General features: G+C 44.4%; 6 protein-coding genes across 9 annotated transcripts; 1 reads left to right on the top strand and 5 right to left on the bottom strand.

Moving 5' to 3' along the window:
• Positions 1-84: 84 nt before the first annotated feature.
• pecr (peroxisomal trans-2-enoyl-CoA reductase) lies at positions 85-2,244 on the bottom strand. Its single transcript, XM_062480981.1, has 8 exons — positions 2,098-2,244; positions 1,727-1,860; positions 1,469-1,634; positions 1,308-1,389; positions 1,095-1,191; positions 896-1,006; positions 668-779; positions 85-574 (listed from the first exon to the last, which is right to left on the bottom strand). The coding sequence occupies exons 1-8, from the start codon at positions 2,207-2,209 to the stop codon at positions 492-494; spliced, it is 897 nt and encodes a 298-aa protein (XP_062336965.1). The 5' UTR covers positions 2,210-2,244; the 3' UTR covers positions 85-491.
• Positions 2,245-2,717: 473 nt separating this feature from the next.
• Positions 2,718-4,291, bottom strand: rpl37a (ribosomal protein L37a). Its single transcript, XM_062480994.1, has 4 exons — positions 4,155-4,291; positions 3,481-3,609; positions 3,311-3,393; positions 2,718-2,887 (listed from the first exon to the last, which is right to left on the bottom strand). Exons 1-4 carry the CDS (start codon positions 4,155-4,157, stop codon positions 2,824-2,826), a joined length of 279 nt encoding a protein of 92 aa, XP_062336978.1. The 5' UTR covers positions 4,158-4,291; the 3' UTR covers positions 2,718-2,823.
• Positions 4,292-4,640: 349 nt separating this feature from the next.
• On the top strand, positions 4,641-6,788 carry cfap410 (cilia and flagella associated protein 410). Its single transcript, XM_062480986.1, has 7 exons — positions 4,641-4,839; positions 4,964-4,982; positions 5,091-5,137; positions 5,488-5,717; positions 5,835-5,985; positions 6,091-6,190; positions 6,283-6,788. Exons 1-7 carry the CDS (start codon positions 4,763-4,765, stop codon positions 6,445-6,447), a joined length of 789 nt encoding a protein of 262 aa, XP_062336970.1. The 5' UTR covers positions 4,641-4,762; the 3' UTR covers positions 6,448-6,788.
• Positions 5,972-10,845, bottom strand: orc2 (origin recognition complex, subunit 2). 2 transcript variants are annotated; one of them, XM_062480946.1, is made up of 18 exons: positions 10,631-10,845; positions 10,440-10,511; positions 10,195-10,341; positions 9,988-10,074; positions 9,818-9,904; positions 9,671-9,702; positions 9,453-9,510; positions 9,154-9,359; positions 8,978-9,076; positions 8,762-8,871; positions 8,521-8,653; positions 8,315-8,411; positions 8,076-8,222; positions 7,782-7,953; positions 7,610-7,671; positions 7,399-7,517; positions 7,150-7,244; positions 5,972-6,321 (listed from the first exon to the last, which is right to left on the bottom strand). In XM_062480946.1, the coding sequence occupies exons 2-17, from the start codon at positions 10,507-10,509 to the stop codon at positions 7,161-7,163; spliced, it is 1,710 nt and encodes a 569-aa protein (XP_062336930.1). In that variant the 5' UTR covers positions 10,510-10,511; positions 10,631-10,845; the 3' UTR covers positions 5,972-6,321; positions 7,150-7,160. The 2 variants fall into 2 exon arrangements, with proteins under 2 accessions (XP_062336930.1, XP_062336929.1); XM_062480945.1 differs by lacking the exon at positions 5,972-6,321 and having other exon boundaries at positions 6,811-7,244; positions 10,631-10,843.
• A 175-nt stretch (positions 10,846-11,020) lies between these two features.
• zgc:162816 (uncharacterized protein LOC571260 homolog) lies at positions 11,021-13,904 on the bottom strand. 3 transcript variants are annotated; one of them, XM_062480963.1, is made up of 10 exons: positions 13,751-13,891; positions 13,283-13,429; positions 13,015-13,144; positions 12,609-12,759; positions 12,334-12,514; positions 12,076-12,194; positions 11,849-11,975; positions 11,692-11,754; positions 11,511-11,616; positions 11,028-11,372 (listed from the first exon to the last, which is right to left on the bottom strand). In XM_062480963.1, the coding sequence occupies exons 2-10, from the start codon at positions 13,426-13,428 to the stop codon at positions 11,283-11,285; spliced, it is 1,113 nt and encodes a 370-aa protein (XP_062336947.1). In that variant the 5' UTR covers position 13,429; positions 13,751-13,891; the 3' UTR covers positions 11,028-11,282. The 3 variants fall into 3 exon arrangements, with proteins under 3 accessions (XP_062336948.1, XP_062336947.1, XP_062336946.1); XM_062480962.1 differs by having other exon boundaries at positions 11,185-11,372; positions 13,731-13,904; XM_062480964.1 differs by lacking the exons at positions 13,283-13,429; positions 13,751-13,891 and having other exon boundaries at positions 11,021-11,372; positions 12,938-13,073.
• A 710-nt stretch (positions 13,905-14,614) lies between these two features.
• Positions 14,615-25,846, bottom strand: col6a2 (collagen, type VI, alpha 2). The gene is made up of 32 exons (XM_062480922.1): positions 25,645-25,846; positions 24,321-24,411; positions 23,990-24,090; positions 23,550-23,693; positions 23,075-23,437; positions 22,789-22,809; positions 22,536-22,601; positions 22,347-22,445; positions 22,220-22,246; positions 22,015-22,041; positions 21,835-21,879; positions 21,612-21,665; positions 21,399-21,461; positions 21,255-21,317; positions 21,017-21,070; positions 20,887-20,922; positions 20,739-20,801; positions 20,430-20,492; positions 20,257-20,319; positions 20,035-20,097; positions 19,898-19,948; positions 19,662-19,760; positions 19,510-19,572; positions 19,220-19,255; positions 19,076-19,121; positions 18,806-18,958; positions 18,571-18,665; positions 18,297-18,478; positions 17,985-18,163; positions 17,858-17,896; positions 15,707-16,041; positions 14,615-15,533 (listed from the first exon to the last, which is right to left on the bottom strand). Exons 2-32 carry the CDS (start codon positions 24,400-24,402, stop codon positions 15,267-15,269), a joined length of 3,042 nt encoding a protein of 1,013 aa, XP_062336906.1. The 5' UTR covers positions 24,403-24,411; positions 25,645-25,846; the 3' UTR covers positions 14,615-15,266.
• Between the last annotated feature and the right edge of the window lie 1,213 nt (positions 25,847-27,059).

Below are 27,059 nucleotides of genomic sequence, written 5' to 3'. Positions count from 1 at the left end.
TTCAGTATGCCATCAGTGCACTACAATTAAAGCATTGACTTTAAAACTGATGTAAAATAATTGACGTAAAAGAAGTTGGTTATGGTTGATTTATTAAGATATTTTTTTTTATGACAAAGTTGAGTCAAGACAACAGAATTCCTTTCATCCGCTATTACATGCTGATATTGTTATTTAGATACATGGTTGGTTTTTAGAAACATTATCTCTGTATTGTACATTATTATGGAAACATTTTACAGCATCTTCCAATAATCATAGAAATTATGTCAGACTTTCATTGTTAATATTTGAATTATCTACAGTTATGTACATGAGACAGAAAAGGCAGATGGGTGTCCAATTTTTCATCCCATCAACAGCAGATGATGGCAAAAAATCACGATTGCTTGTAACTGATTAAGGCAATCCCCTGTTACCTGCTACGGGACTTGGCAATAATGTGAGGTGAGGATCTGATTCACTCTCCCTCTGTTCTCTGATGCCAAGGGTCAGAGTTTGGATTTGGGGTTGAGGAGTTCTTTCAGTGTGTCCAGGTTTTCTCCCTCTGGAGCTTCAGGCCATGCACTGTGATCTAAACACAAAGAGAGATTCATGACAACCTGATATCTCACACCAAGAAACAAAGACTCTCTCTATGTACGTATGTATGGGTAGGTGTGTGTACCTGGTATGTCCCACATGGAGTGGTACAGACTTTGTCCCGCGTCCACCCGTAGAGTGGCTCCTGAGATGTAGGAGGCAGCTGGAGAGAGCAAGAAACACACTGCGGGGGAGATCTGAACAGCCCCCCCCCCACACACACACACACTTTTAGTTTTATACTTTGCACCCAAGTAGTAGGGTGTGGATACACAATAAAATATATATTGCCTGGTGGACTGTATACGCATACCTCCTCTGGGACCCCTAGTCTTTTAGCAGGGCTGAATGGGACAGACATCTTAAACAAAGTTGGTCCAAATTCTTTATAGTTCTCCATTGCTGTCTTAGAGATGATGGTACCCTGCACAAAAACACACATCAGGTGACAATAGAAAATATATAGAAAAGTGTACCCTGTACATTCATCTGCTACACACACACATACGTACTGGTGCAATGGCATTGATCCTAACTCCCGAGCTAGCCCACTCAATGGCTAGACTCTTGGTTAGGTTATCTACAGCTGCCCTGGCTGCACCTGTATGGCTGTATGAAAGGAAGAGGGAAAGAGGGGGGAATGGTGGAGTATGAATAAGACGAAAAATGCAGTGTGTGAATTAGTTGAGACAGAAAGAGAGTTTACGTTAGTGCAAGTAACATACGCCATTCCTGGGAATCCCTTCCACATATCGGCAATGATGTTGACAATCACCCCTCCGTGGTCTTTCATCCATGCAGAATAAACTGCACACACAATTACAGTATTACAGAATACCCATGCATACAGTAAAATGTCCATTTGGACACGCCATGCCTCTCCTACCTTCCTTGCAACAGTGGAACGTTCCAGTCAGGTTGGTGTCTATGACAGCTTTCCAACCTTTGGACGACATTGATTCTACTGGGCTGCTGAACTGGCCTCCACCGTTATTCACCAAAAAGTCTATTTGACCATATTTCTTGAGTACAGATGAAACCAGGGCCTTCACCTATCCACACACAAATAGACAACAATTTAGCAATTAAAGCAAAAATGAATCCCTATAGATACCATTGACGTAAATGCAAGGAGTGTGTGTACCTCATCCTCTTGGCGGATGTTGCAGGCTATAGGTACGACAGATGCCAGGCTGGATGCAGGGATTTTCTGCTTCAGCTCCTCAGCAGCAGCTTCAAGCCTCTCTACCTTTCTACTGGAGATAACCACATTGCACCCTTTGCGAAACAAGAAGATATATGGTTATAGGCTATTCATCATGCCTTGAAACACATTGCTTAAGTATACACAATGGATATGTTTATTATTCGAAGGTCTAGTTTGTCACTCGAGTCTGATATAGGGTAAAGTTCATTAACTACGAGCCGCGTCTACAATGAATGGCTGCCTGTTAGCTAGCTACTTTAGTTTGCTAGCCGCTGAGCGGTGTCTAAATTACACATGACAACTCTTACCGAGTTCAAGCAGCTCTGCGGAGATTGCTTTACCAATACCGGTCCCGCCACCCGTTACAATCGCTACTTTGTTATTAAACAAACCCGACCTGAACACACTTGAGGCCGCCATACTTATTGGAAAGTGACACTGGCAAGACAGTCGCGTGAGCGCCCTCGTGTGGACTTTTTAGTCTCTATAAATGCAGTCATTGGTTTCTCTCGAGATCAATTCGTTAACGGATTGGTTGTCAACTGTTCAAAATACTTTAGGGCTCATGATACACTCAACATAGGCCAGAATTCTGAGGAAATGGGGAATATAAATATCCAAGGTGACAACTGGTACCAGTATGGACATACCCTGCTCCCAGTGGTAGTGTGTCCCGTTTTCAACATTTAATATACTTTCAATGCCATTAACCAATTATGTACATACATTCCGACACTGTCACCCAACCATTCATATTACCCTATACAACCAACAATTCCATTCTGGTTTTGGTGGATAGTTCTCAAAATTAGTCTCTGCTCAAAGCCAATGATTTATTAATACACCACCAGGCATTCCATTCAAGCACTCATTGGCAAAAACGTTTACACAAAAGGGGATGGTGGTGAAAGAACACAACACACAGAAATCCGTTCCAGACCACTTTATTTTAGAATGTTTGATGTAATTCAATGTCCAGGACGGAGACTCTATACAAAACAGTCCCAAATCCCCAGTAGCGTAGTTGTACTGGTTTACTGTTCCTTCAGCTCCTTCAGTCTCCTGATGGCTGACTTCACTGTGACAGCAGAGGTTGTGCTAAAAAAGAAGAGGTAGAACACATTTAATTCAAATATGTCAGAAGTCAAGAATACAGTATCAACACCAAAAGTATCAGCACTCAAGCTTGAACCCCAAGGTTAGCTGACCATTTTCTAACACAAAGTCAAGGTGTTTCGGAACCATTAACATCACATGTAGGCAGCATTACAACTGTACATAAGTCATTTTCTGTCATGCATCCTTATTCAAATCTGTCCACTGGATTAGTCTTTATGAACAGCATAAAGCATATACATGCACATTTTTCATGTAAGCATTACCAATATACAATGACATTATGCCCCAGATATATTGTATACCGAGGAGACACCAACTGTTTAGTAAGATGTCAGATAAAAAATAACTATGATAATCTTCCAAACCTGATGGCCTGAGCAAGTAATCACTATGACAACTTACTTGTATGTCCAGGCTCCTCCAGCCACAGTCTTTCTGCAGGACCCACAGTGCCAGATACCCACTGCCCTCCTCTTCATCTTAGTCTGGGAAAACATACACAAACGGACGTTAACAAAACATGGCAAGACAACATATCCGTTTAGGAAGCATGACGGCCTCTGTACACCTACCTTGCCACAGAAGGAGCAGGTGTATTTGGCGTGCTGGCTGATCTCAATCTTCTTCACCATCTTCCTGAGCGACGCGCCGTAACGCGTGCCATATTTGCCAACAATCCCCACCTTCTTAGTGCGCTTAGCCTATTGGAGAGGAACGACAATTTAACGATAGCAAACAATTGGCGCTGCATCCACTTGTCAGCATCCAAAACACAACTTCGCTCATTGCCTTCGTACTAGTTCACTGGCAGTATGCAGTTAGACTAGCTAGTTATGCTAACTGACCACACATATACTAGCCAGTTAACACTGAAAGAACTTGTAGAGTAGGGGTCGGCGAAAGACTACAATATTGTTAAATTCCAAGCCAGATAATTAGGAGTATGTTTACAGTACTGGAATACAACTGCGGAAATTAATGTAGTCATGTCACTCAAGAAGCAAGCAGTCTCTAACCGGTAGGCTGCCGCAAAACGTTCTGCGTTCATGGGGCGGCCATTGCTGCCATTGGATAACATGATTAGGAAATAACGTTTTATTTAACGATACTATTCCACAATCTATACAAATAGTTGGCAGATCTAACGTTGAATTCTATCTCACAGCTCGTGGGTACTTTATTATTTGCAAAGACGCTGTGAGTTAGTTAGATTTACTTGGATTCAATAAGGGCAATTCTGTCTCACCATTGCAGCAGCGGAGACGGCGGTCCAAAGAGGGAGAAACGTAGCGCGCAAGCGCAATTTAGCCCTGGATGGAAAGCTGCATTGTGGGGCATTGAGTCAGCTGTGCATTTGTGGCTCTTGGTGTGCATTTGTGAATACCTTTGCTACAATAATGGCCCTGTATAGGTACAGTTACATTATTTGGAATTCATGGTTGGTTTATGATAGATAAGGTGAGTTTCAATACATTTGGTTAGAGGAAAGATAATGGCACGAGGAGTGGCTTTGCAGTAAAATGTGTCTGAATCATATACTGTGGTCTGGGTTAGGGTCATTCGGGGCACAAAGCGTATTAACCAACTCAGATTTTTTGGTGTGTGTATTTTGTAAATAACGGCAAATTTTTGGCGTAAATATTGTTTCTAAATAATATCGCCAGTGTTATCATGGGAGAATGGAAACCAAGTAACTACAGACGCTAGATTGTGGTATAGAGGCTATGCGCATGCGTAATCGCGCATTTCAGACAGCAACGCGTTACTGAACCAGTCTGCAATGTAGTCCCACCGCTAAAACCAAATTTTTTCGACAAACAACGATTGTGCAAAATATTCGCAGATTGCAACAGTATGAAACTCACACGGAAGCTAGTGCTTGCCAAGGCTAAGGCATCTGATCTAGACAGTGTAAAGAAATTAAACTGCTGGTAGGTGGGAAAAGCTAGCAGAGCTTGCTAGCCAGGCAAGAGCTACCTAGCTGTTTATCTGCACAGTAAAATCAACATGTTGCTTGTTGTTGTCATTAAACATTTCAATTCGTTTTGTCCACAGGGGCTGCAAATTGACTGACGTGAGTGTTTTCTTATTGTGTTTCATGTTGAGTTGTGATGTCAATAACATTCAATTTTCTTCTGCCGAGTCTCATTTATCAACGTATAACTCTTGTCTCTTACTTCAGATCTCCATCTTCTCCCAGATACCTAACATCGAGGTTTTGACACTTAGGTTGGTCCATGTAGCTCTGTCTCTGTATCTCTCAGAGCTAAATATATGTAGAGACTGAGACAAAACGAACACATTTAATATAGGCTTGTGGTGCGTCCGAAGACCCATACTACCATACAATATAGTATGTATGGTATCTCCTGTAATGTAATAGTATGGTAGCATGGGTATTGGTATGCACGGAGAAAGACAAATTAATGTAAGACTGATAAGCTAAACTTAACTGTCTACCTAAATCAAAATAAAGTGTGGTTTCATACACTTTTAGACTTGTCTGCACCCAAAAATCTGGTGCACAATTATAATAAGTTCTATAACTTTTTTTTCTGCCTCATTCCCTTGTTCTCCAGTGTGAATAGTATTGCATCTCTATCACCTCTCGCTGGCTGTCTGTCTCTCTGTGAGCTCTACCTGAGAAGGAACTTAATCCCGTCTCTTGCCGAGCTCTCTCATCTCTGCCCACTCACACGCCTGCGAGTGCTCTGGTTAGCTGAGAACCCCTGCTGCGGAACAGATCCCAGCCACTACCGACTCACCGTGCTGCGCAGCCTGCCTCGCCTACAAAAATTAGACAACCAGGGTAGGTCTATTAAATCTATCTTTTATCAGAGATTGCTATTAAGGGGGGTTCTGTTGAGTTTGTAGCTTCAAAAATAGTTTGTGGTGTTCATCATAGTTTATGTGTGTGTACATGCAGTGGTGACAGAAGAGGAGCTTGCTCTTTCCTTGGTGGAGGGTGATGAGATAACCACACCCCCTTCTACAGCTCAGAACCAACCCTCCACCAATAGCCAAACAGATGTGGAGACAGAGAATGACTCTCTCAACTACAGCATGGAGGAAACCAAGTGAGGCCCACCTTTTACTTAACTCTCGGTGCTGGGCTGTGTTGTGTGAACGAGGGGTATCACCTCTTACACACAGGATATTAACCCTCACACTTTGCTCTGTAGTAAGATCCGCGAGCAGTTGGGGATGAAGCTTCTTCCCAGAGACAAGTTCCCCTCCCTTTCCTCCCCATCCACCCGAGAGACCAGGCCTTTGGCCAGGAAGGTAATAACTACATTATCCTGATACTGTATGCCGATCAGTGTATTTGTAAGCCTTTGTTTGCGAGGGTATGTGATGACTGTTTTATCACTTAGACACACACTCTGGAGGCGGTGTTGCTGTTGCTGAAGGACCTGGATGAGGAAGAGCTACACATTGTTCACACTGCAACACAGAACAAACTCAGAACATACACATTCAGTTGTGAAACACTATCACACACATTGCTGACAGAAAGAACCACTAATATGGAGCACTGACAAACACACACTTCAGGTTGACACACTTTATAACTTTGGCCAAACTGATGTGCCCAAACTGTCTTGTATAATTCCCATGAGATGTGGATTGTGTTTTGCATCTGATGCACTAAGGAAACTGTATTTGGCACTAACCAGCTGTGCTAGTGGCTGGACAGTTTTACCAGCCCTGCATATTGCCCATTCTTTACATTCAATTGTTTTAGGGGCAAAGATGATGCCCTGTGTTGGTTATATTCCTACAGTGAGTATAACAGCATGACAGCCTTTTCCTGAACATAAATTGAATGTTTTTTGCATTGTGCTTTGATGAAGAATTAATATGCCTGTATTATTGCCTTGTGTAAATAAAGAAATCTGAGATGCAAAAAAAACATTTTACTGAATTTGGACATACATAGATATACAGATTTCTAAAGACATGAGTATGTATGCATGCATGCACACACACATACCCCCTCTGCCTGTAAGGCAACAGTAATGAACCCTCTCTGAGGGTTGTGATGACTTGTACCTCAGTTATAATGTTACTTCATGTTTCCAGACTTCTATAGATTTGAAAACTAGATATCTCAATCTTATATAAACTAAATATACTACTGTGAATATACAATGACTTTCCCAGGGACCTTTACTTCTGTCAGAGGATGCATTCATGCAAGAGACAAATCCACAGAAACACTACGGCAGAAGATGATCCACCTTAGTTCTTTTTAATCCATGTCCTCCTTCTCCAGGAAGTCAGTCAGTGTGCTCGTATCCACGGGAACCAGCAGGTACTCTACGCCATCGGCATGCTGGGTGAAGAAAAGAGAAGTCAGCCAGAGACAGATGGTCTGATTTCGTGTCAAGAAGGCAACAGGCCAGGGCCAAAATAGCATGGAGTACGTCCATTAAAAGGACTAGTCATTAGGTGTATATATGTAGATTCAGTTAGTGTGTTATCTTCACCTTTCGTGTTCGTATCAGTTTGTGGTCTCTGAACTCCGTGAGCTGGGTTCTCAGTGTCAGGTCCGAGTTAACCAAAAACGCTTCCCGACAGCGCTGGTAGAAATCCTGGAAGGACAAACCTAGACGACAAGCATACAAACGCTGAATATCATTCACTTGTGAAGTAAGATAACCACACATATACTACAAGAAAGACAGATTATTTATTCACCCGTGTATGCAGGGTTGTCTTTGTTCTCCATCTGAAACTCCACCAGCAACCTGAAGATGCCCCTGTACAGAAACAGACAGATGATACTCATAACACCCTGTGGCCCTGCATTGAGCATGGTAAATTTGATCTCCGTTGAAGAGCCACAGGTAACGAAACAAGTATGCGTTACCTGGCGTTGGAGGTTAAGCTGCGGAGGACATGTGTGAGTGAGGACAGAGCCAGGGCCCCTGTCTGCTGTACAAGGAGAGAGTTCTCGTACGACGTTTCCTCAATGTAGCGCTGGAAAGACACACAGTCCCACCACAGCCAGTTAAACTGGCTTTGCTTGCACTGGTCCCACACTAAAAACACACACAAACACACAGGTTATACAGAGTAGCTGGCCTCACAGCCATTGTGAAGCCACTTTAGTACAGTTCTCGCAGACACGTATACCCAGTGCTTCGGTACAGTACACACATACCTAGTGGGGCATTGATATGGTCGATGGAAGCCACAAGGTGCATGTTGGGAAGAGAAGCCAGTTGTCCTAGTGCACTTTGGATCTTGTCCCCTCGGAGCATTGGCCCGTCAATGTTATGGATGATCAGGTATACATGGAGGTCAGGGTCTAATGAAAAACATACACAGAAAAATCTTGCACACCAAAAACTAAATTTATCCCCTTTCTTTGTTACAACTAAAACACAAACACAAACTCACCGTCTTTGAGGGATGTGGCGATGAACTGGATCTGATCAACAGGGTTCCGGAAGGTTCCCTCATGCTCTAGAACCTCAGCAGTCAGAGAATTCAGGATCTGCAGGAGAATACCGACATAACCCACAAAGTCAAATACCTGCTTGCTTTCAACATACTTTACATTAGGTATGATGCACAATCGTGCTGAATGACGGGTCAGAACTGACCGATTTGAGGGTGATGGAGGGGAAGAATCCATTGACCACCAGGTGAATCTCCTGAGAGAGATGAGAAAGACGGAATTCTTCTAGGAGAGGCTTCTTGCTGCCAAGGCCATACACTAAGACACTGAAGCCCAACCTGCATAACATACAAGCAACAGTTTTTGTTCAGATTTCATCACACAAACAGATTTAATAAAACAAAAATGGGACACATTTTAAAAGCAAGCCCAAAATGCAAACATACTGTAACTGTAGCATCCATTTGTTAAAGTGTTTCTGGTGTTTGTTGTGAAGCTGCTGGATTTCAGAAGAGTAACAGGAGGGCTTATCCTTTAACACCCGGAACAATGTCTCCTACACAAAAATGGATTCACGTTAAAAAAGCATCAGTTTGCTAACATGTAAAGAGTACTTACATCTGATATGAGACCTAACAAGTGGGTTAGAGTCCACAACAAACCCTGTCCAGTTTTGGAGTGGAGAGGCGCTGAAGAGTGCGGTCTGATGTCAGGACCTTGGAGCTGCCATGAGCCTCGAAATACTCCTCAACTAGACTGGGCTACAGAAGGAACACAGTTACAGTCCAGAAACAAAACAGTACAGCATGGTATAGTACAGTAAAGGAGAGACAAACACCTGGTTCAAGATCTCCGGGGCACTCTTGCTCTTCTTAGCGGGAGTTTTGTAGAGAGCAGCAGACTGGGGCTTACTAGGAGTTCTGGGCTGCTTGACATTCTCCTTCTCCTCGGTCTTCCCCTTGTCTTCGTCCTCTACACCATCCTCCTCCTCTCCAGAGTCAGAAGCAGACAATTCGCTGTCACTGTCTGACCTGAGGCTAGGGGCTTTGAAAACACAAAAATACCAACAGTTTACAACTGGACTTGCCATGGTAGTTAAAAGCCTGGTAGAACTGATGAGCCAGCGTGGCACCCCACCTGTCAGTCTCTTCCTGAGTCTATGAGGTGTTGTGGAGACAAACTGCACCTTCTTACCCTTAGAAGGAAAGCAGCACAGTCATGGTATTGAAAGGCACACTTATGCGGGCACTATAGTAAAGCTCCATTAAATTGTGTCAACTGCAGGTAAAGCTGTCCTTGTAGCCAAAAGGGACTTTGGTATGCATTGGTCTCACTGTTGCTTCACTCAGTCTTACCTTTTGAGGGGTTCTGCCATCACTCACATGTTCTAGAGAAAACAGAGGGAGAGAGGGATGCCAAATGAACAAAAGAAAACATGGATACAAATATAGTTCAAGTTATCACACTACTACAATAAGAACGCTTGAGTTGACTTGACTTACTGCGGCTAGCGCGCGTAGGTGGTAGTTCAGAGTCAGCTGTTAGACTAAAAGCCACATTCTTGCCCGGTGTTCGAGCCAACTCAGATGCTGCACACACAGATCAGGTGGGTATTATTATGCATACAGGTTAGCTACACATAGAGAGAAGCATGTGTAGCCTGCAGTCTTACCTGTCTGGGCCAACTTGTGGGAACGTTTGATAGACTGGAAAGTGAATACAGAGGCTCCTGCTACCCCAGATACAGATTCTCCTCCATCTATAGTTCAAAGAAACATGGAGCAACATACTCACTTAGCTCCTACAAGTCCCACATACATCACATCTATACACTACCTACTCACATCATAAAAAACACACAAGCTCAACACACACAAACCTTCTGTATCATCTGTTCCCAAAGAATGGATATAGTGCTGTTCATTAAGGACCTCATCTTCATCCTCGTCATCCTCTTTACTACTCCACCGACCTGCTGAGTTGAAAATCACTAACTTCTGCACCTGGTCACTGTTGCCTTTTACACCTGCGTACACACACGAACATGAACATAAATAACTGCTGAGATGTGGGTGAAAAGATACAGAGCTGATTCGGATGTTAAATTTGTGTCATGGGCATTACCGTCTTGTTTGTCGACTATGTGCTCCAGAACATCTCCATCCCCCACGAACCTCACTTCCAATACACTCATCCCTAAAAAACAACAACAATGACTAGCCTAGCCATCAGGAGTAGGCTTTCTACAAAGAATCGCACATAAGTACTGTATAGCTTTTGACTGCTTGCCAGACAGACAAAACAGGCATGCATACCGTATGGCTAGCTAGCAAAGGTTTTCGGAGAATGTGAATGATCAGAGCATCAAATACATTTGCGATTGCACCGCGTGACTTGCCTTTCTACTGTTTAGAACCGGTTTCGTGCAAACGCGTTTCAAGAAAATGTACAACAATAATAAAACTGTGATAAAAATGAGACACAAACTCTACACTCTTTCATGACAGCTCCAGCGCGCCATGAAAACGTTTTTAAACCACGTGACAAGTGAAAGTTCACCATCTGACCAATCAAATTCTAGTATGCAATAAAACAACAATTCCCACCATCCATTGGGACGTGGTCTAGCCATTCTCACTTCAAAAACCTGTGCTTGTTTCGCTGTGTTTAATTTGACATTCATTTTATATTAATTTTATTCCATACAATTTACAATTTACACGTATAACTTTGCTATGACAATAGGTCTGTAGGTAGGTAAGAGGGGACTTTCTGCACGAGATATCCCAACAGAACTTACACAAAGTCAAAAACAAAGGTTTCAACTACAGGTTACAACTATTGGTTACAACCAATGAAACAAAACGTAAAAATTCTGTAAGTGTACACATTTTTTTTTATTTAAAGTCAACATCCATAATCTACTATAAAACCAAATCTTCATCCCCGGTGCTTCACTGCATCCCATCACCACCCACGTGTAGGCGTCCATCTCTCCACTAGACGGCCCCCAGAGTGAACATGGTAGACAGGATGCATCATGGCTGTTGCACACGACTGAAGAACAAACACAAAAAACACAGAGCTGGAATGTACACTACACTAAACTGCTACTTTTCTGATTGTTTTTCATTGTAGCTTCAGTAGCAGCCAATACAGTTCAATGCAATGGCTCTAATGTTCAGCGGTACTGACATGGTAGGGGATGAGTGTGAGCAGGGAGCCCAGGGGGAATCTGTCGTAATCCAGCTTCCCTGAGATGGACTCCACTCTGCCATGCTCCTGGGTCATAGACAGGAGTCTGCAAGGGGACAGATAGCATAATCATGAATTCACTTCTGTCTAGTCTGTGATGGAAAGAGGGTATCTGTAGTACCTAAGGTCTGTGTGTCCTTCAATCATGGCATATCCAGTGGGAAGTTTTCCAGCTCCATCCAGGCTAAGAGAAGTCAACAGGAAGTTAATACAATAACAAGATTAAAACAGTTGTAATAACAAATTAAGCAACATTGTTTTCAGGACAACTGTGGTACCTCAGTCCAGTCCAGCCACAGTCTATGAGCAGCTGGTTCCTGTGAGGGCAGTGACTTATGACCCTGGTCAGCACTCTCACAGCCACATCCTCCAGAGAACAAGAGCCAATCACAGACTGCTGAACATCTACAAATAAAGACAACAGTAAAAAGTGATTTAACATTTAGGCTGTTCTGAAGAGATTCATGTCTTTGTATAAAGGACACACATATATTCTATCACTGACCATAGAAGGTGTAATTTCCTGGGTGCACCTCGCTGAGTTTGGCCATGTCTGTGACAGGATGGCTACAGGAGGGGGTGGAGCCAATACTAGACTTGCAAGTGATGCCCAAACTTTTCAGTCTGTGGAGAGACAAGCAGTCCTTGTCCTTTATTGGAAAAAATACTACATTCAGCATTTCACACAATGGAAACTTGGAAATGTAATACAGAATGTGTGTGTCTGAAGGTTAAGAGTGTCGTTATTAAAAGTGGGCCTTACTTCTCTATGAACTGCAGAGTGAATGTAGTGGTATCCTGAGCGACTGTCTGTATTTGCTCCACCCCTCTGCAGTTATAGCTGTTCCCACAGTGGGAGTAAATCCCAGTCAGCTTCACTCCATCAGCCTCAGAAATGGCCTGAGCCAATCGCAGGGCCTCAGGCTCAGAGTGGAGCACGCCAGCTATGGAACAGAACACTCCTGAACATTATCGGACATTCTTAAACTCCACTTCAGCTTCCAGGGTTTTACATGGACAGAACTAAGTGTTCTTCACCTCTCCCATTGCCACAGTCCAGTTTGAGCCAGACCTGCCACTTTTTTTCCTCCCCTAGCGGTCTCTTTCTCAACTGGTCCAGGGCATCATGGTGGTCCAGTAACACCTGGAATAAAGTCAACTTCTCTGACAGGACAGCACAGCGCTCCACCTAGGCACACACACACACACACACACACACACACACACACACACACACACACACACACACACACACACACACACACACACACACACACACACACACACACACACACACACACACACACACACACACACACACACACACACACACACACACACACACACACACACACACACACACACACACACACACACACACACAAACTGTAGGGTGAGCTGTGAAGGGTGTATCTTACCATTTCATTGGGTAAGAGAAGGCTACCTTGTCGAAGGGTAGAGGGTAAGCATACAGGATGTCATCATATCCATGGTCGGCATAGAAACAGGCCTCTGCAAGAGTGGAGACAACGATGCATCTCCGAGACCCTCCAGTCATTATGTCAGCACACTCACTAGTAGACACACACACATCAAGACAAACTCAGATAAAATGACTGATTGGCATCTGTAGTTAATCATAAAACCCTGTAATTTGCTCTAAAGGTGTGTGTGTGTTATAGTTTCTTTACACGTGTGTGGTTGCCTCTTACAGGGTTTTATGGGTCTTCATATGTGGTCTCAGTTGGACTCCCAAGTTCTGACAGCGTTCTTTCATTCTGTCAGAATTCCTCTTCACAATATCCACATCCACCACCAAGGCAGGCGTGTACAGGGCCGATATAGGGTCCCCATCCATACTACAGCAATGATGTTAAAGGAATTACTTTCAAGTTATGTCCTTTTCACATAGTCCAAAGTATCGTAATTGTTGGTAAGTTGGTATGACATCAGTAACTACTTCTGCGTCCAAAATTACAGTAGGCCTAGTTCTTTGAATATAAACCTAGGACCAAGATTGACTAACTGCATAAACCAACAAACAACGCTCAATTAAATCAGTGCGCCTGACTAATTTCGAACATAGAAATTAGTAGGCTAAAGCACATTGAACAAGTCTGCACACCAAAACGCTTTTACACCATCAAATTTGCTACTCACCCACAATTCGTAGCGGTAACTGTTTGCGATTACGTTATTTTAGCCTAGGACCTACAATTTAAGTTGATTAGTTTGCGAAAGTGTGGACATTCACAGGAAGGTCTACACTGTGTTTGTTTGGGTCAATGGCTGTCAATTTATATTCTACGGTGTCCTCAAGTGATCAACATGTATTCATACGAATTTAAGATGATGCCTGCATATTAATAAAAATAAATCATGATAAACTGTATTTCAACCTTTAAAATGCTTTTCGTTTTGTTAACCAAAACACTTTTAACGTGTAGGCTATATGAGATATAATTATGTTTGAAGAACATAGCCTGTTGTCATATCGGTTAGCCTAACATTTGCGATGGTGCGCATAGTATTGTGAGCATAGCATTTATTTTGAGTTATTTACCCTAATTATATTTATATATATATTTTATTATGATTATTTATACTAGTGAATTTCCCAACAATCATAAATGGAGTAGCTTTCCTATGCAGTACATTGTTTTAAACAGCAGAGGGCATTCTGTAGCAAGTGTGTCTTTAGCTTCTTTGTACTAGTACAGCACGGTCCGCTGACCACCGGGAATTCTCCCGGTGGTCCCGATGGCCAGTCCGCTACTGGTTAAAGATGTGAACCCTTAAGGTTGGCTTAACTCCCAGACCAGTTTTTTTTTTGATTGACCTCTCATCTATGAGACATCTGGGAGCCAATGTGTATGAGAAAAGGGCCTGTCGGCTATTTTTGATCCAGAGCAAGCAGTCTAGAGAGGATACGGATGTTTCACCTCAAAGTGAAAATGAACCAGATGCAACACATTTGAACATTTCAAACGCACACATAAATACAAATGCAGTAGGCATGTGAATGGGCACACACACACAAGGGCTCACAACAGTTGGCTTTATTATACTTCATGTTTACAAATGCACTGAACTTTTTTTACTTGTGTGTGTGTGTGTGTATGTGTGTGTGCGAGGGTGTGCATGTGTGGTATAGAGCAACTAACTCAGACACTTGGTGTTCAAATTGTCTGGTCTAGAAAAGACAACAACAATAAGAGCCATTTATTGATGTTAAACTGTTTGACAAACATGGAGACAGCATTGTCTGTCTACTTTAGCACCTTTTGTGTAAATACTGACTTAGTGATATAGACACACAGGGAGTTGTCTACGAAAAAAAAAATGAAACAAAAAACAGAACACCTACAATTGAAGTTCTACACATTCAGTATCAGTACACCCCTTTTCTACTTTGAGTGTCTTTGGTTTGCAGTGCTGACCATAGAATTAGAACAAATATAACAGACATTTCTATTCCAATTATTCTATTTATGGTGTTTGTGTGCTATCTGTTGGCCCTAGTTAAACTGTTGGGTATACTGATAAGTCTGATCATAATTATGGCTCTCTCAGTGCTGTAAACATGCAGTAATTGCCACAATGCCACTAACCTGGATGTCCATGGACTTAATAATTTGTGTATTGTTTTCGTTCTACTTATTCTAATTCTATGGTATTGAGCTTCTTAGATGCTCACTAGCATATCCAGCGAAGGAAGCGGTCAAAGAAATTGGGTTTTTCCAGGGTGGTGAAGTCTGCCCCTCTGAAGATGGCCGAATGGTCCCCCAATGCAACCTTATGCAGCACTTCCTGGTCTGTGTCAGTTCCCATGGCGATCACCGTGGAAACTCCCTCTACCCTCCTCATGGCAGAAACACCCTCATCCAGGCTTTCGCTGGCAGTGATGCCATCAGTGATGAACACAAACGACAGCTCAGCGTTACGACGTGCCAAACGGCTGCCCTGTGACACACAGATATCAGAATGGACAGGTTTGGACATGTTTCAGGTTAGTAGTAGCTGATGTACTGTAGATGAGCGCTCAAAAGTAGACTGTCATTGCGTCATCCAGGTTTGTGGTTCAGACAGTGGCCATCAATCCCTGTGTGTAGGTGTGTTTGTGTGAGCTTCTTTACCTGCGACATCACCAGGTTGTTGACAGCGTGGATGATGGCGCTTCCCAAAGTGGAGGATGAGTCCATGTAGGTCATGACGGCCAGCGAATCAGCGATCACTGTCAGATTATGTGTAAGCGCAAACTCCACCCTCTGCTCTGATTGGCTTCCATACTGCAGCAGGGCGAATCGTGCATTCCTCTCATCTGATTGGTCATTGGCTAGGGTGAGACGGCGAGCCACATTCTCAATGAATGTGCGTGCCCGTCTGTGATTCTCCAGACCCATCCTTTCAGAACCATCCAGCATGAACACCACGTCTACAGGGCGCTGGACACAGCTGGCCACCGCAGGTTCTGAAACACAAACACGCACACATGAATGTGAACCCCTTTTAAATGTCTGTCCCATATGATGTAGCAATAAAGTTAAGTATTTACATGTACCAAAGACAATCCTAATTCAGGTCCCACCAGAAATCAATGAATCACACCAACAGTAACACGTCAGAACAACATGACCGTTTCACTTTGATGTTGAACTTTATTTCACTTCATGAAACATACACAATTTAAAAGATATGTAACATTAGCATGTTGCAGTCATAGCTAGCGTAATACAGTAAGGTTGCCTCTCTGAGACCTCTCACAGATCATTATTTTCACAGCCAAACATTTACTAATTCTCCTATACAAACAAAGCTACATATATGCAGTAAAACTATAGCTAATTATTATCAATTAAATTAATAATAATAATAATGTTTTCTTTGGATGTTTGGAATACGGCTACATATTTGATCCTCTTCCAACACGCATCAAGCAGTCCCCATGCAGTGTAACTTAGCTACGCTGGACTGCTGGATGACTCGCATATAAACTTCTAGCCTACAATCCATCACAACCATCCATCACAGCCATCCATTCATAACCTAAACATGTAATGCATTCAGCCAGCGCCACCATGACATTCAGAGAACACAGGATGTCAAACTAATAGCAGGGATAGCAGTAACTATGGTGATGTGCAAAACTGAAAAACAATCCTTCCAGAGTGATTCAACGCTAGTGGTGTGGTTCACAGTGGAAACATGGGTGTGAACACAGGCCTCTATGAATGGCTGCATACAGGCTCAGCCTGAGCTCACTTCACTGAGGTCTGTGTGTGATGGACTGGCGACATCACCATGTTCCAATGAATGGAAAACCTTGCTCGTTATGGAAGGAGAAATATCTGTCATATAACTGTTTGATTTCCATGATGGTTTCATGAGAAAAAATAAACATTGCAACTAAGAAGGGACAATTTGCAATGAATAGCAACCAAGAAGTCTGAAGAAGTCCACCTGTTTTCTGGCATTTGGTCCAATTTCAAAGCTTAGTACTCTTGATTTTTGCCCAACAGAAGCGTAATGATGACCCTATAGATTATAATGCCCATGGGTGCGTTAAAGTGCATTATTATCCGCAAAAACACCAAGAGCTTAGATTGTCATGACAGAGTTAAAATTTAAGCAGAGACTTAGTCTAAGGCTGGCTAGCATGGTGTTAACTATTTGCAGAGTCCTAGGGCTTTTTCAGGGTCTCCCATAATGTCACCGTAGACTAGCTTGAAAGAATCGATGAAAAGCTGGGTCCACTGGTGCCTGTCAGGTCCCTGGGACAGCTTGGCCCTCTGGGCTGTGTAGGCCATGGTCGCCACGCCAACCCCATACTGCTTCTCACTGAGACCGCTCAGCAGACTGGCCACGCCCCCAACAGTGGTGGGAACCACTAAGGGGCTGCCTTCCTCTGACAAAGGTTCCCAGGGGGGAGGGACCAGACCATCCAACATACCCCCTCCTGCAACAAGTGGGTGGAAAGCTAGAGTGGGCGGAGTCCCACACCACGACGCAGCAGAGACGCAACTGGGTCAAATCAAATGGCCCCTGATAGTACGCAATGTTACGCTAAGCACGGAATGATACGATGACGTCAGTTAGATTACGAGACTAAACCCGCAGTTGACACTCAAACCCAATGCTGAATACTTTAGATGAAAAGCGTTTTTTCTGGTTTTGGAGTATTGTGATTAAGATGGAAAAGCTCCCGCGGCAATGCGTAGGCATCTAAAAGACAACATTCACACCTAACCCCCCCCCCCCCCCCCCCCCCAACATGAAAACAAACTTACCGGTTTTACAGGGAAGGTCAGGGCAGACAATGACAGGCTCTGGATGAGAAGACAGAGAGAGAGCTCTTACAGACGAGACGAGTAGATGTGTGTGAAAGTGTTTTTTTTGGAGGGGGTGTGTGTGTACCTGGGCAGAGCACATGCTCTATCCTGTCAATGAACTCCTCGGCCACCAGATCAGCAAAGCGTTTCATTCCCATCACCCTGCCTTCTCTCTGGCAGGCGATACTCTTCAGACTCTCGCTCTCTTCCTCCTTCTCAAACATGTCCCCAATACCAATAGCATTCACATCCACGCTGGGATCACTACACACACACACACACACACACACACACACACACACACACACACACACAACAAACACACACATTAGAGAGTTGCAATATTGATTCCCTCCCACCCCCCAACACACACATTTCACACACACTCCCATGGTACCTGCACAGGTAGGTGAGCAGTTTGTCGTCGTCTCGTGGGTCAAAGCGTCCATCGGTGATGACCACAACAGTGACGTTGGCTTTAGCTCGGCGACTGTCCTTGATCAGGTTATCATAGGCGTACTTCAGAGCCGACGGGGTCCAAGTCCCACCAGCGATCCACTCCAGACGCTTCACCGCATCCTGAAGCGGGAGCCAATCAGAATGTAGGAGGGTGTGTGAGAGAGGAATGGAATATACTATCTGCGTGTGTGTGTGCGCGTGTGTGTGTGTACCTTGAAGGCAGACAGTGAGTCGATCTTGGAGTCGTTCAGACGAATGGCTTGGAAGGTTCCACTGTGACTGTACTGTACAACACCCACTCTAGTACCTGAGGAGAAATATACTGTTACTACGCGCACACACACACACACACACACACACACACACACACACACAGACACACATGCACATGTCATGTGCCCATGCCCGTGCACGCACACAAACACACACCAAAGTGAGCCTGCTTACCTGTTTCTGAATTGGGGTCTTTGGCCATAGAGCCCAGTCTGTTCATGGTATTGATGACAAAATTCTTCTCCAGAGTGAAGTTGGTCAGACCGACTGACTCAGAACTGTCAATTACAAACACAATGTCCAACGCACCGCATCGCTTCTCACAATCTGTAGGAAGACACACAAGAACCACACAACCACACCTGGTTACACGTGAACACACATGTATACACACACAGGAACACTGTAAGGAACATGTTTTAGATATTCAGTTATGGTACTAACCACAGCAGCCGCAGGTCTCTCTAACGTAGTTCATCACATCACACTCCTACAAGAACATCACATGAAATCACTTAACATCACGCTCAGACAACATCAAATGTCCATGACAAAAGTGGAACAGTTGAAGGAGAGACATGTTCTTACTGTAAGGCCAGGGTCTCCCTGAGGGCCGGTATCTCCCTGGAGAGGAAGACAAAATCACAACATGTCATTCTAGTGCGGTGGGCTAGTCATTAGCTCTGCGTCCGGTACATAGGCATCCTTGGTTTGTATACAGATAAACACTGAAGCAAAACATCTGTGTTTAGTCTGGTTTCGCTTGGGCTGACGCCCACATGTGAAATGGGTCCAGTTCAGCTGCACGACAGTCCAGCTTAGCATCTAGGTGACGTATAGACTGTATGATATGGGTTAGTGTGTATGTTAGTGCTTACGTCTGTTCCTCCCTCTCCTCTAGGTCCTCTTGAGCCAGGTTCTCCCTGTGATCCCGGATCACCCTGTGATTCAAAGAGAGGCGTGTTGGACAGAGACCACGCAGGAACGTTACGCAGCTCTTCAGTCCAGATGAGAGGAACATGTCACTTACTTCTTTTCCTGGAGTTCCTTTGATACCTGGTCCTCCCTTCGGTCCACAATCTCCTCTCCCTCCTCTGGGGCCAGGGCCACCCTTTCCTCCTCGGTCACCCTGCGCGCACGCACACACACACACACACACACACACACACACATGTATTTGATTGGTGTATAGGTGTGTGTGAGAGACTGCTTTGTGCTAGTTAGAATACAACATTGTTGGGTGAAAGTGTATGTATGTGTTTGTACCGATGGTCCTCTGGGTCCAGGATAACTGAAACCAGCTCTTCCTCGGTCACCCTAGATGAAGACAGAGACATGTCAGACCAAATACTAAATGAAAACATGGTAAGTCATGTGGAACACACACAGACACAGATGTGTACCTTAGGTCCGGGGGCACCAGCTTCACCTCCAGGTCCAGCATCCCCTGGGTCACCGCGGGAACCCTATCAGACAAATAGCGGTGACCACCGAATCACAAATACCACCACTACAGTTCTGAGGTCATCTAATGCTTCTTTAATGACGTCACTTGGAAATGAGGAAAGTTCTGGAGCATTTGGGGAAAGCAGTCTAAACAGACCAAGACACACGGGTGAACTCACATTTCTTCCTGGTTCTCCTGGGGAACCGGGTAGGCCTCTTGGCCCTGGCAGTCCGTTGTCCCCCTGCACATATGGCATAGGAGACAAGAGGTTGAGGAGTTTGGCTGTGGACTGGTGAACTGGGTGAGTGTGCAGGGTGTATGGATGGGGGTTATGGATTCACTAGACATTACCTTGGTTCCTTTGTTTCCTACTTCACCTGGAAGACCTCTCTTTCCCTCAGGCCCGCCCTCACCCTGAAACACACAACCACACTCAGAGGAAGGCACTGCTATGTCTGCAACACCACAGATATAGTGGTATGAAGACTGACTTCACAGAAAGGGTTACGTTTATTAACGTTGATGAATTGATCCCTACTTTGATTCCCAGACATATTGTCGGTAGGCTTACTAAGACAACCCTGAATGCTTATCCTGAAAATCATAGAGACAAACTTCAAGTGTGTGTGTTTGATTGTTCGTGTGGAGCAGAGGACATACTCGTTCTCCTTTAGATCCATCTGGTCCTTGAGTTCCCTTTGGTCCGAAGTCTCCTCTTCTCCCCTACACAGGTGAATAACCATCAGACAACCAAATACACCACACGACTCACAAATGCAGAATACACAGGGAGGTCAAACGTTCTCACTGGTTCTCCTTTAGATCCTGGTCCTCCATTAGTTCCCTAGAAGAGAAGAATACACTCATAAATGTACACAAAGAGACACATAGTGTTTGTTTATGTGTGTGTGTGTGTGTTTGGGGGGGTGGTATCTTACCGGAGATCCTTTCTGTCCTGGAAAGCCAGGTGAGCCAGGACTCCCTCTCTCTCCCTATGAAAAAACAACACGGTTAATCTCTGACCTCATAAAATCTCGTCTCGGACCTCATGAGGAGAAACATGTACCCCTGAAGGAGGCTCATGTTCTGACATGATCTGTTCAATGTTCTGACTGGTAGCTACAAGACTCAGGTCAACACGATAGGCTACATATTGGGATGTCACTTCATGTTTACCTTCGGTCCACCCTCTCCTGTTAAGCCAGGTGGGCCTGATCTTCCTGGGCGACCCGCATCTCCCTGGAGACAGAGCACAAACAGTAAGCTATGTAGCTAGGTAACAGTGGAGTGATCGATCTGGTGTGAGTGTATTTCTTGTACCTTCTCTCCCTCTGTGCCACCCAGTCCTGGATCACCGACATTTCCAGGGTGACCATCAAGACCCTGCCACATAATAAACACAGAAACACATCAGACACACACACAGCCTACCAAAACAATGCTTCTCGTACACCCAAATCTTAAACCCCTTGGTAAATGTCTACAATGTCCCATGAACACACAGAGTAATTATCTAACCCACAGTATTCTTACCCTGTCACCTGGGTCTCCTTTGCAACCAGGAGAACCAATCCGTCCAATTTTTCCCTAAGAGAGAAAGACAGAGAGACAAATGCAGAGAGAAAAAGAGAGAGGGAGAAGCAAAACATAAATACAATCGATCATCAATCAAAACTTCCCACGGTAAAGGTTCCATTGACTGAAGTCGTTCCTTCTCCTCCCCAACCATTCCTCTCCTCTTCTTCTCCATTCTTACCTTCTGTCCATCTGTCCCGTTGCGTCCTGGGAAGCCGCCTTCGCCCTGATAAGGGAGAGATGAGGCGAGAGGTCATTTAGAAGAGTTCTAAATCAGAACTCTGATTTAGGTGATGATAGACTGACTAATTGAAATCGGCAACATACTGTCTAAACATGATAGATATGTGTGGAGACTTACCTTCTTCCCGTCAGATCCAATTTCTCCCTGTAACAAAACACAGGATGCACATATTTGTAATGTTCCATCAGCACAATAACAAATCAATAATCCATATTGCAGCAGCATTGTGAATAAGTGAGTAGAATAGAATTCATATCGAAATAATACTCATCTGATAACATTAGATTTCAATGATTGAGAAGTCGGACAAAATGTCTCTCACCTTTTCGCCTCTCAGACCTGCCTCACCCTGCAAGGATAAAATGATAAGACAAAAGTTACTGAATACAGCACAAATCATAACGAGAATGTATTGAATGCGAAAGACTGAAGGAATCATGGAATCTTACTTTGACACCGGGTTGACCGATGGGTCCCTCAATACCGGGGTCCCCCTGTCGCCCACCATCACCCTTAGGGCCAGGGTCTCCATTGTCTCCTTTGGCCCCCTAGAAAACACACACAACAGAGTAACAGAAATGTGCAGTGTATAAGAATTGGTATGTATGCGCTCGTGTGTGTGGTTGTGTGTAACTCACTTTTTGCCCTCTGTGTCCTTTTGGGCCGGGAGGTCCTGGAGTCTCCAGGCACTTCACCTCATAACACTGGGAGAAAAATGAGACATCATCAAAACCTTGTGTCATGTTCATATCACATCATTATATCACAGTGTAGGTCTACTGTGATTCTCTGCATCAAGACACAAATCCATGCAGTTCCAATCGTAACATTGTGATATGAATTGGTGCTGCCCCCTGCTGGAGAACCCTTTAACAGCAGCTTATGACTCACCTCCTGATATGCCATATGGGTCTGTGAACGGAAAAACACAAGTGTTAGAAATGCACATAACCCAGGATCAAGACTCGGGTGTGTTTGGTGAGTGTGTTTCTTTATGTGTGTTTGCATGTGTGTGTGTGTTTGGTGTGTGAGGTTTGGAGTGTGATGGTGTATGTTGGATGTGTCTGTGTGCAAGTTTGTGTGTTTGATGATGTGTTTGTGTGTTTGTGTGTTTTCGTGTGTGCTTCTGTATGTGCATATTTGCGCATGTGTGTGTGCAAGTCTTTGTGTGTGCTACCATGGTCTGGATGATGCGGTCGATGGTGGCGTCCTGTATGATCGCCCTGCCCTGGCTCAGGTCCACGGCCATGAAGTCCCTCCTGTAAACGGTAGCCGGAGTGTTGGCGATCTCCTTCAGGCCCGTCTCATCCACGTTCTTGGATGCCGCCACCACAAACATCTTGATGCCCGCCTCGCGTGCCCTTTCAGCTGACACCTTGATCCCCTCGCAGGGGTTTCCCGTCACATGACCATCGGTGATGACGACGGCAAATTTCCGAGAGCCGCTCTCGGATGGATTGTTCACCATTTCTTGGGTCATTTTGTTGAGGGCACAGTCAATGTGGGTGCCCTTACCCAGGTACCTGATTCCCCGGACAGCCTATCATAAACAACAACAACAACCATAGTACATGAATGGGACTGATATCCTCTCCAGGAGTACGTGTGTCTTTGAGGGTATGTGCCCCAGTTCCTGAGTGAGTGTTCCCCACCTGGATGAAGGTATCCTTGGAGGTGATGGGGCTGAACACCTGCTGTGTTTGGGAGAAGTGCAGTCCGCCGATGGACCAGCGCATCTGCACCAAGCCTTTGTACTCCACATTTTCAAGACGCGACGCAAAGCGCTCTGCAAACGTCTATGCACACACGCACACACGCACACACACACACACATGACGATGTTCATCGTTATCTATCATTAAAACATATTGAAGGTATTTCCATGATGTGAGGATGGAGTGACGTTTATGTCATCACACTGCCTTACAACACTTGTTGAGTGGAAGTGATGAGGTTGCACAGAGATTGTCTAAAGGGCTATGGGTGCATCTATCTGAACTGAACTATTATCATACACAATTACATTGCAGGAAATGGACAATGGAATGCTAAATGTGGGTGCCAGTATAGATGATGATAGTCAAGCAGCAACCTTGATGCTCTCGACCAGTGCTCCAGGAGGCTGCTCTTGTAGAGCGATGGTCTCAGACGTGTCAATCACAAAATATACATCCAAAACACAGTCACGTTTCTCTGGAAGGGTAAACACACAGCCTGGTTATGACGTCTAAAAGTGTCTTCAAAAATCGAATTCATCCATTATATGAATCCTTCTCTGCTCAGTACCATCTTTTTTTCTTTCTTTTTTTTAAAGCAGCACACCAGCAATCAGAAATTATCTGCTCAACTTCAGGTTGATTGACATCTTATTTGACTGAATGTGACTTTGTGTTATAATTAGGGGTTAGCATTTGGACACTTACTGCTGCAGTCTGGGGTGGTCTGGGCTTGTACCACAGCTCCAAACAGGAAGCACAATGTGATGACCTCTAACCCCAGCATCATCCTCTCCACCTGCAGGATGGAGAGACCCGAGTCAAAGACTGATTGGTCTCAATGTGTGACTGTTCTCTCTCTAGTCCAATTGAGAGAGTGACTGCTGGACACAACCATTGTTGACACAACTCTGGACAGCAGAACATGGAACCCATGGCAACAACATGAACATAAAACTCAGGCCTACAGAGAAATGGAGAGTGTCCAACAGTCAGAGAAACAGACCTAACCTTTACGACATCAAATGAAAAGTTTAAAATATTATTTTTTCAATAATACTAAATTCAACTAAATTCCTGCAAAACATTCACTGGCCTATTCTGACTAGAGAAGGGGGGCTGTCCAGTCAATCCTTCAAGTCGATGGTTTGATGGTGGCTGCACATGGTAAGTACAATAAGGATGACAACTAACTTGCAAGGCTCTCGAGTGTCACGCATTCGCTGTGAGACTCACACATTTCACCCATTTCTCATGCTCTCACGCAACACCTTGTATTTCTCACGCATTTCCACCATCGACCCCCCCCTCCCCCAGTTCAAGGAGACCCTGATGACAACTAATGTGAAGTCATTACCCTGCGTGTCCACTACATCGGAGCGGGCGGCGCGTTGGCGTCGGCTTCCAATTCATTTTCAATGAAACCGGGCTCCCACAATGCCCTACGCAAGCGTCAACGCCCTTTTTCATTGAAAATGAATTGGAAACTGACGCCGACTCTCCGCCCGCTCCGCTGTAGTGGACACGCAACGTAAGACTCTCAAGACTGGATGCATTTGGGCCTTCCCAATTATGTTTTACATTCCGCACCAGGCGCGTAACTGTTGCCCCCTCTGGTGGTCAGACATGGAAACATGTGGGAATACGATTCAGAGAAGAGGGGGTATTTGGTGCCAGCTTTGAGTCAGTCAGTCAGACAGTACTGCATTTCACAATATCATTCTAAACTGTTAATTGATTTACAAATATTGCTAATCCATAGCCTCTGATGGAGGTCTTTAAAAATAATTCTGGAAAATATAAGTCCAGGTTTGATTTTCTGGGAAACATGATCGAGTCCAGGTTTGAGTTGAAGTATAGTGACCTTAATGGCAGGTTCCCTTACTGCCGTCAGTCAACTTAGAACAGAGCCATAAAAATGGACATCGGACAGAGAGAGGCATTCAGGAAGACAGAGAGAAAAGGAGAAAGGGAAAGAAAAGTAGGAAGGTGAGAGGCTGGCGGACGATGTGCGTGCGTAAAAGTTACTCACCGAACTTTCGAAGACCTAACCTTCCAGACAGTAACGTTTCAGACAGCAAGATTTTGTCGGTCAGTTTATCATCTCTTTGTGGGATACGGAATTAAATGTGTTCAAGGGGAGAGGGGAAAACGATGATAAAGTCCCTGATGCGCGCTTGCTACCCGTAGAAGAGGCGCTCGCTCTCCCTCTTCAGCCAAACTCAGTCGCCGTGATCCCTCCTCCTGTACGGGCTCACAGATGCTCTTCAAATCTTCCACTTGGAGGCGCCGTGGGTCCATTCGTCCAAATCTGCGTGCGTGTGTGTATGTTGTTTATTTCACTTGGAATTTGAAAACTGAACGTAGACATACATACAGTCCCCCCCCCCCCCCCCCCCCCCCACACACACACACACTTATAAACAGGTTGTCATGTCCGTCCGCTACTACAAAAAAATTAGATAACGTTATTACAGTGCCTTGCAGTGGATATGTGCGTAACCTCCGGCGCACGGTGCTACTTTCATGTTTTTGAGCTAGAGTTTATCTGGTCTTTTGTCTGTAATCTGACGCATGTGGACATTCTGATTAAAATAGAACTGCATAAAAAATACGAATTTAGTCTATCCCTCTCTCTCTCCAAAACCACAAGGATTATCGGCCTCTGTGCTGTCTGGTTTTAATTTGCAGACACATGGACGGAGGGGAGTTTATACACTCAGTCAGTACTATATGTATACACTTTTAACAACTCAATGTCAGTATCTATCTGTCCTGGATGTTTATAAATGCGTTCTTGAGTGGTGAATGTGTATTTTTGTTGGTGGTCATACTGTGGGAGGTCTATACCGAGTAGTTTACACTCACACATTTATATAAAGTTGTGTGTCAAGTTATTGTGCAGGTTTTACTGCCATTTTTTATGGTGTACAAATCCACACTAATAACAATAGCAGGGTGCAATCCAAAAGTATGTGTTTGTCTGTGGATATGGTGTTTAGTGGAAGTTTGTTCGGCTGATTATGGATACAGCCCAACCTTACAAACACAATATGGGACCAGTACAACACTTCCGAGGAGAACATAACAGTAACTTGTTTACTTGCTAAACAGTTTATAGGTAGGGAGAATAAGAGCGGTGGATGAAGGAAGACAAGAGAGCAGGATGGTATGAAGTGAAGAGAGGGAAAGCTACTACTGACCAAGGTTTTATATAAACACTTCAACTTCTTCCTGTCTTGGCCAGAGCAAAATTTCTCCTTAAACAGTGAGGAGAAAAGCGAGGGACCGGCGTATGTGTGTGCATGTGTGTGTGTGTGTGTGTGTGTGTGTGTGTGTGTGTGTGAGAGAGAAACACAGTTGTGTGGTGGGGGGGGGGATCTGGTCTCTCTCAGAGAGTGACTCATGGAGCAGGAATGACCCACCCCCCCCTTCTAAATGAAAGAA

This window comes from Osmerus eperlanus, chromosome 16 (genome assembly GCF_963692335.1).
Source record: "Osmerus eperlanus chromosome 16, fOsmEpe2.1, whole genome shotgun sequence".
NCBI classification, from domain to species: Eukaryota; Metazoa; Chordata; class Actinopteri; order Osmeriformes; family Osmeridae; genus Osmerus; species Osmerus eperlanus.
This window is presented reverse-complemented; position numbering and strand designations above follow the sequence as displayed.

Bases quoted from the DNA above. Each gene is read 5' to 3' on its own strand.
- pecr (XM_062480981.1), bottom strand. From the start codon at position 2,209: ATGGCGGCCTCAAGTGTGTTCAGGTCGGGTTTGTTTAATAACAAAGTA. The intron at 1,861-2,097 runs GTAAGAGTTGTC...TGTTTCGCAAAG, and splicing joins CGCAGAGCTGCTTGAACTCG to GGTGCAATGTGGTTATCTCC. The intron at 575-667 runs GTACACACACCT...CTTTGTGTTTAG, and splicing joins CTCCATGTGGGACATACCAG to ATCACAGTGCATGGCCTGAA.
- rpl37a (XM_062480994.1), bottom strand. The intron at 3,394-3,480 runs GTAGGTGTACAG...ATGTTTTCCCAG, and splicing joins CCTGCTCCTTCTGTGGCAAG to ACTAAGATGAAGAGGAGGGC. The intron at 2,888-3,310 runs GTAAGTTGTCAT...CTTCTTTTTTAG, and splicing joins GGAGGAGCCTGGACATACAA to CACAACCTCTGCTGTCACAG.
- cfap410 (XM_062480986.1), top strand. From the start codon at position 4,763: ATGAAACTCACACGGAAGCTAGTGCTTGCCAAGGCTAAGGCATCTGAT. The intron at 5,138-5,487 runs GTTGGTCCATGT...CTTGTTCTCCAG, and splicing joins ATCGAGGTTTTGACACTTAG to TGTGAATAGTATTGCATCTC. The intron at 6,191-6,282 runs GTAATAACTACA...TTTATCACTTAG, and splicing joins CCAGGCCTTTGGCCAGGAAG to ACACACACTCTGGAGGCGGT.
- orc2 (XM_062480946.1), bottom strand. From the start codon at position 10,509: ATGAGTGTATTGGAAGTGAGGTTCGTGGGGGATGGAGATGTTCTGGAG. The intron at 10,075-10,194 runs GTTTGTGTGTGT...TTTGAACTATAG, and splicing joins GGGAACAGATGATACAGAAG to ATGGAGGAGAATCTGTATCT. The intron at 9,703-9,817 runs GTAAGTCAAGTC...TGTTTTCTCTAG, and splicing joins ACCTACGCGCGCTAGCCGCA to AACATGTGAGTGATGGCAGA.
- zgc:162816 (XM_062480962.1), bottom strand. From the start codon at position 13,428: ATGGATGGGGACCCTATATCGGCCCTGTACACGCCTGCCTTGGTGGTG. The intron at 11,976-12,075 runs GTCAGTGATAGA...CTTTATTTGTAG, and splicing joins AGGAAATTACACCTTCTATG to ATGTTCAGCAGTCTGTGATT. The intron at 11,755-11,848 runs GTACCACAGTTG...GACTTCTCTTAG, and splicing joins TGTGGCTGGACTGGACTGAG to CCTGGATGGAGCTGGAAAAC.
- col6a2 (XM_062480922.1), bottom strand. From the start codon at position 24,402: ATGATGCTGGGGTTAGAGGTCATCACATTGTGCTTCCTGTTTGGAGCT. The intron at 20,098-20,256 runs GTGAGTTCACCC...TTTGTCTGATAG, and splicing joins CAGGAGAACCAGGAAGAAAT to GGTTCCCGCGGTGACCCAGG. The intron at 18,479-18,570 runs GTACACACACAC...CTCCCGCTTCAG, and splicing joins ACTCACTGTCTGCCTTCAAG to GATGCGGTGAAGCGTCTGGA.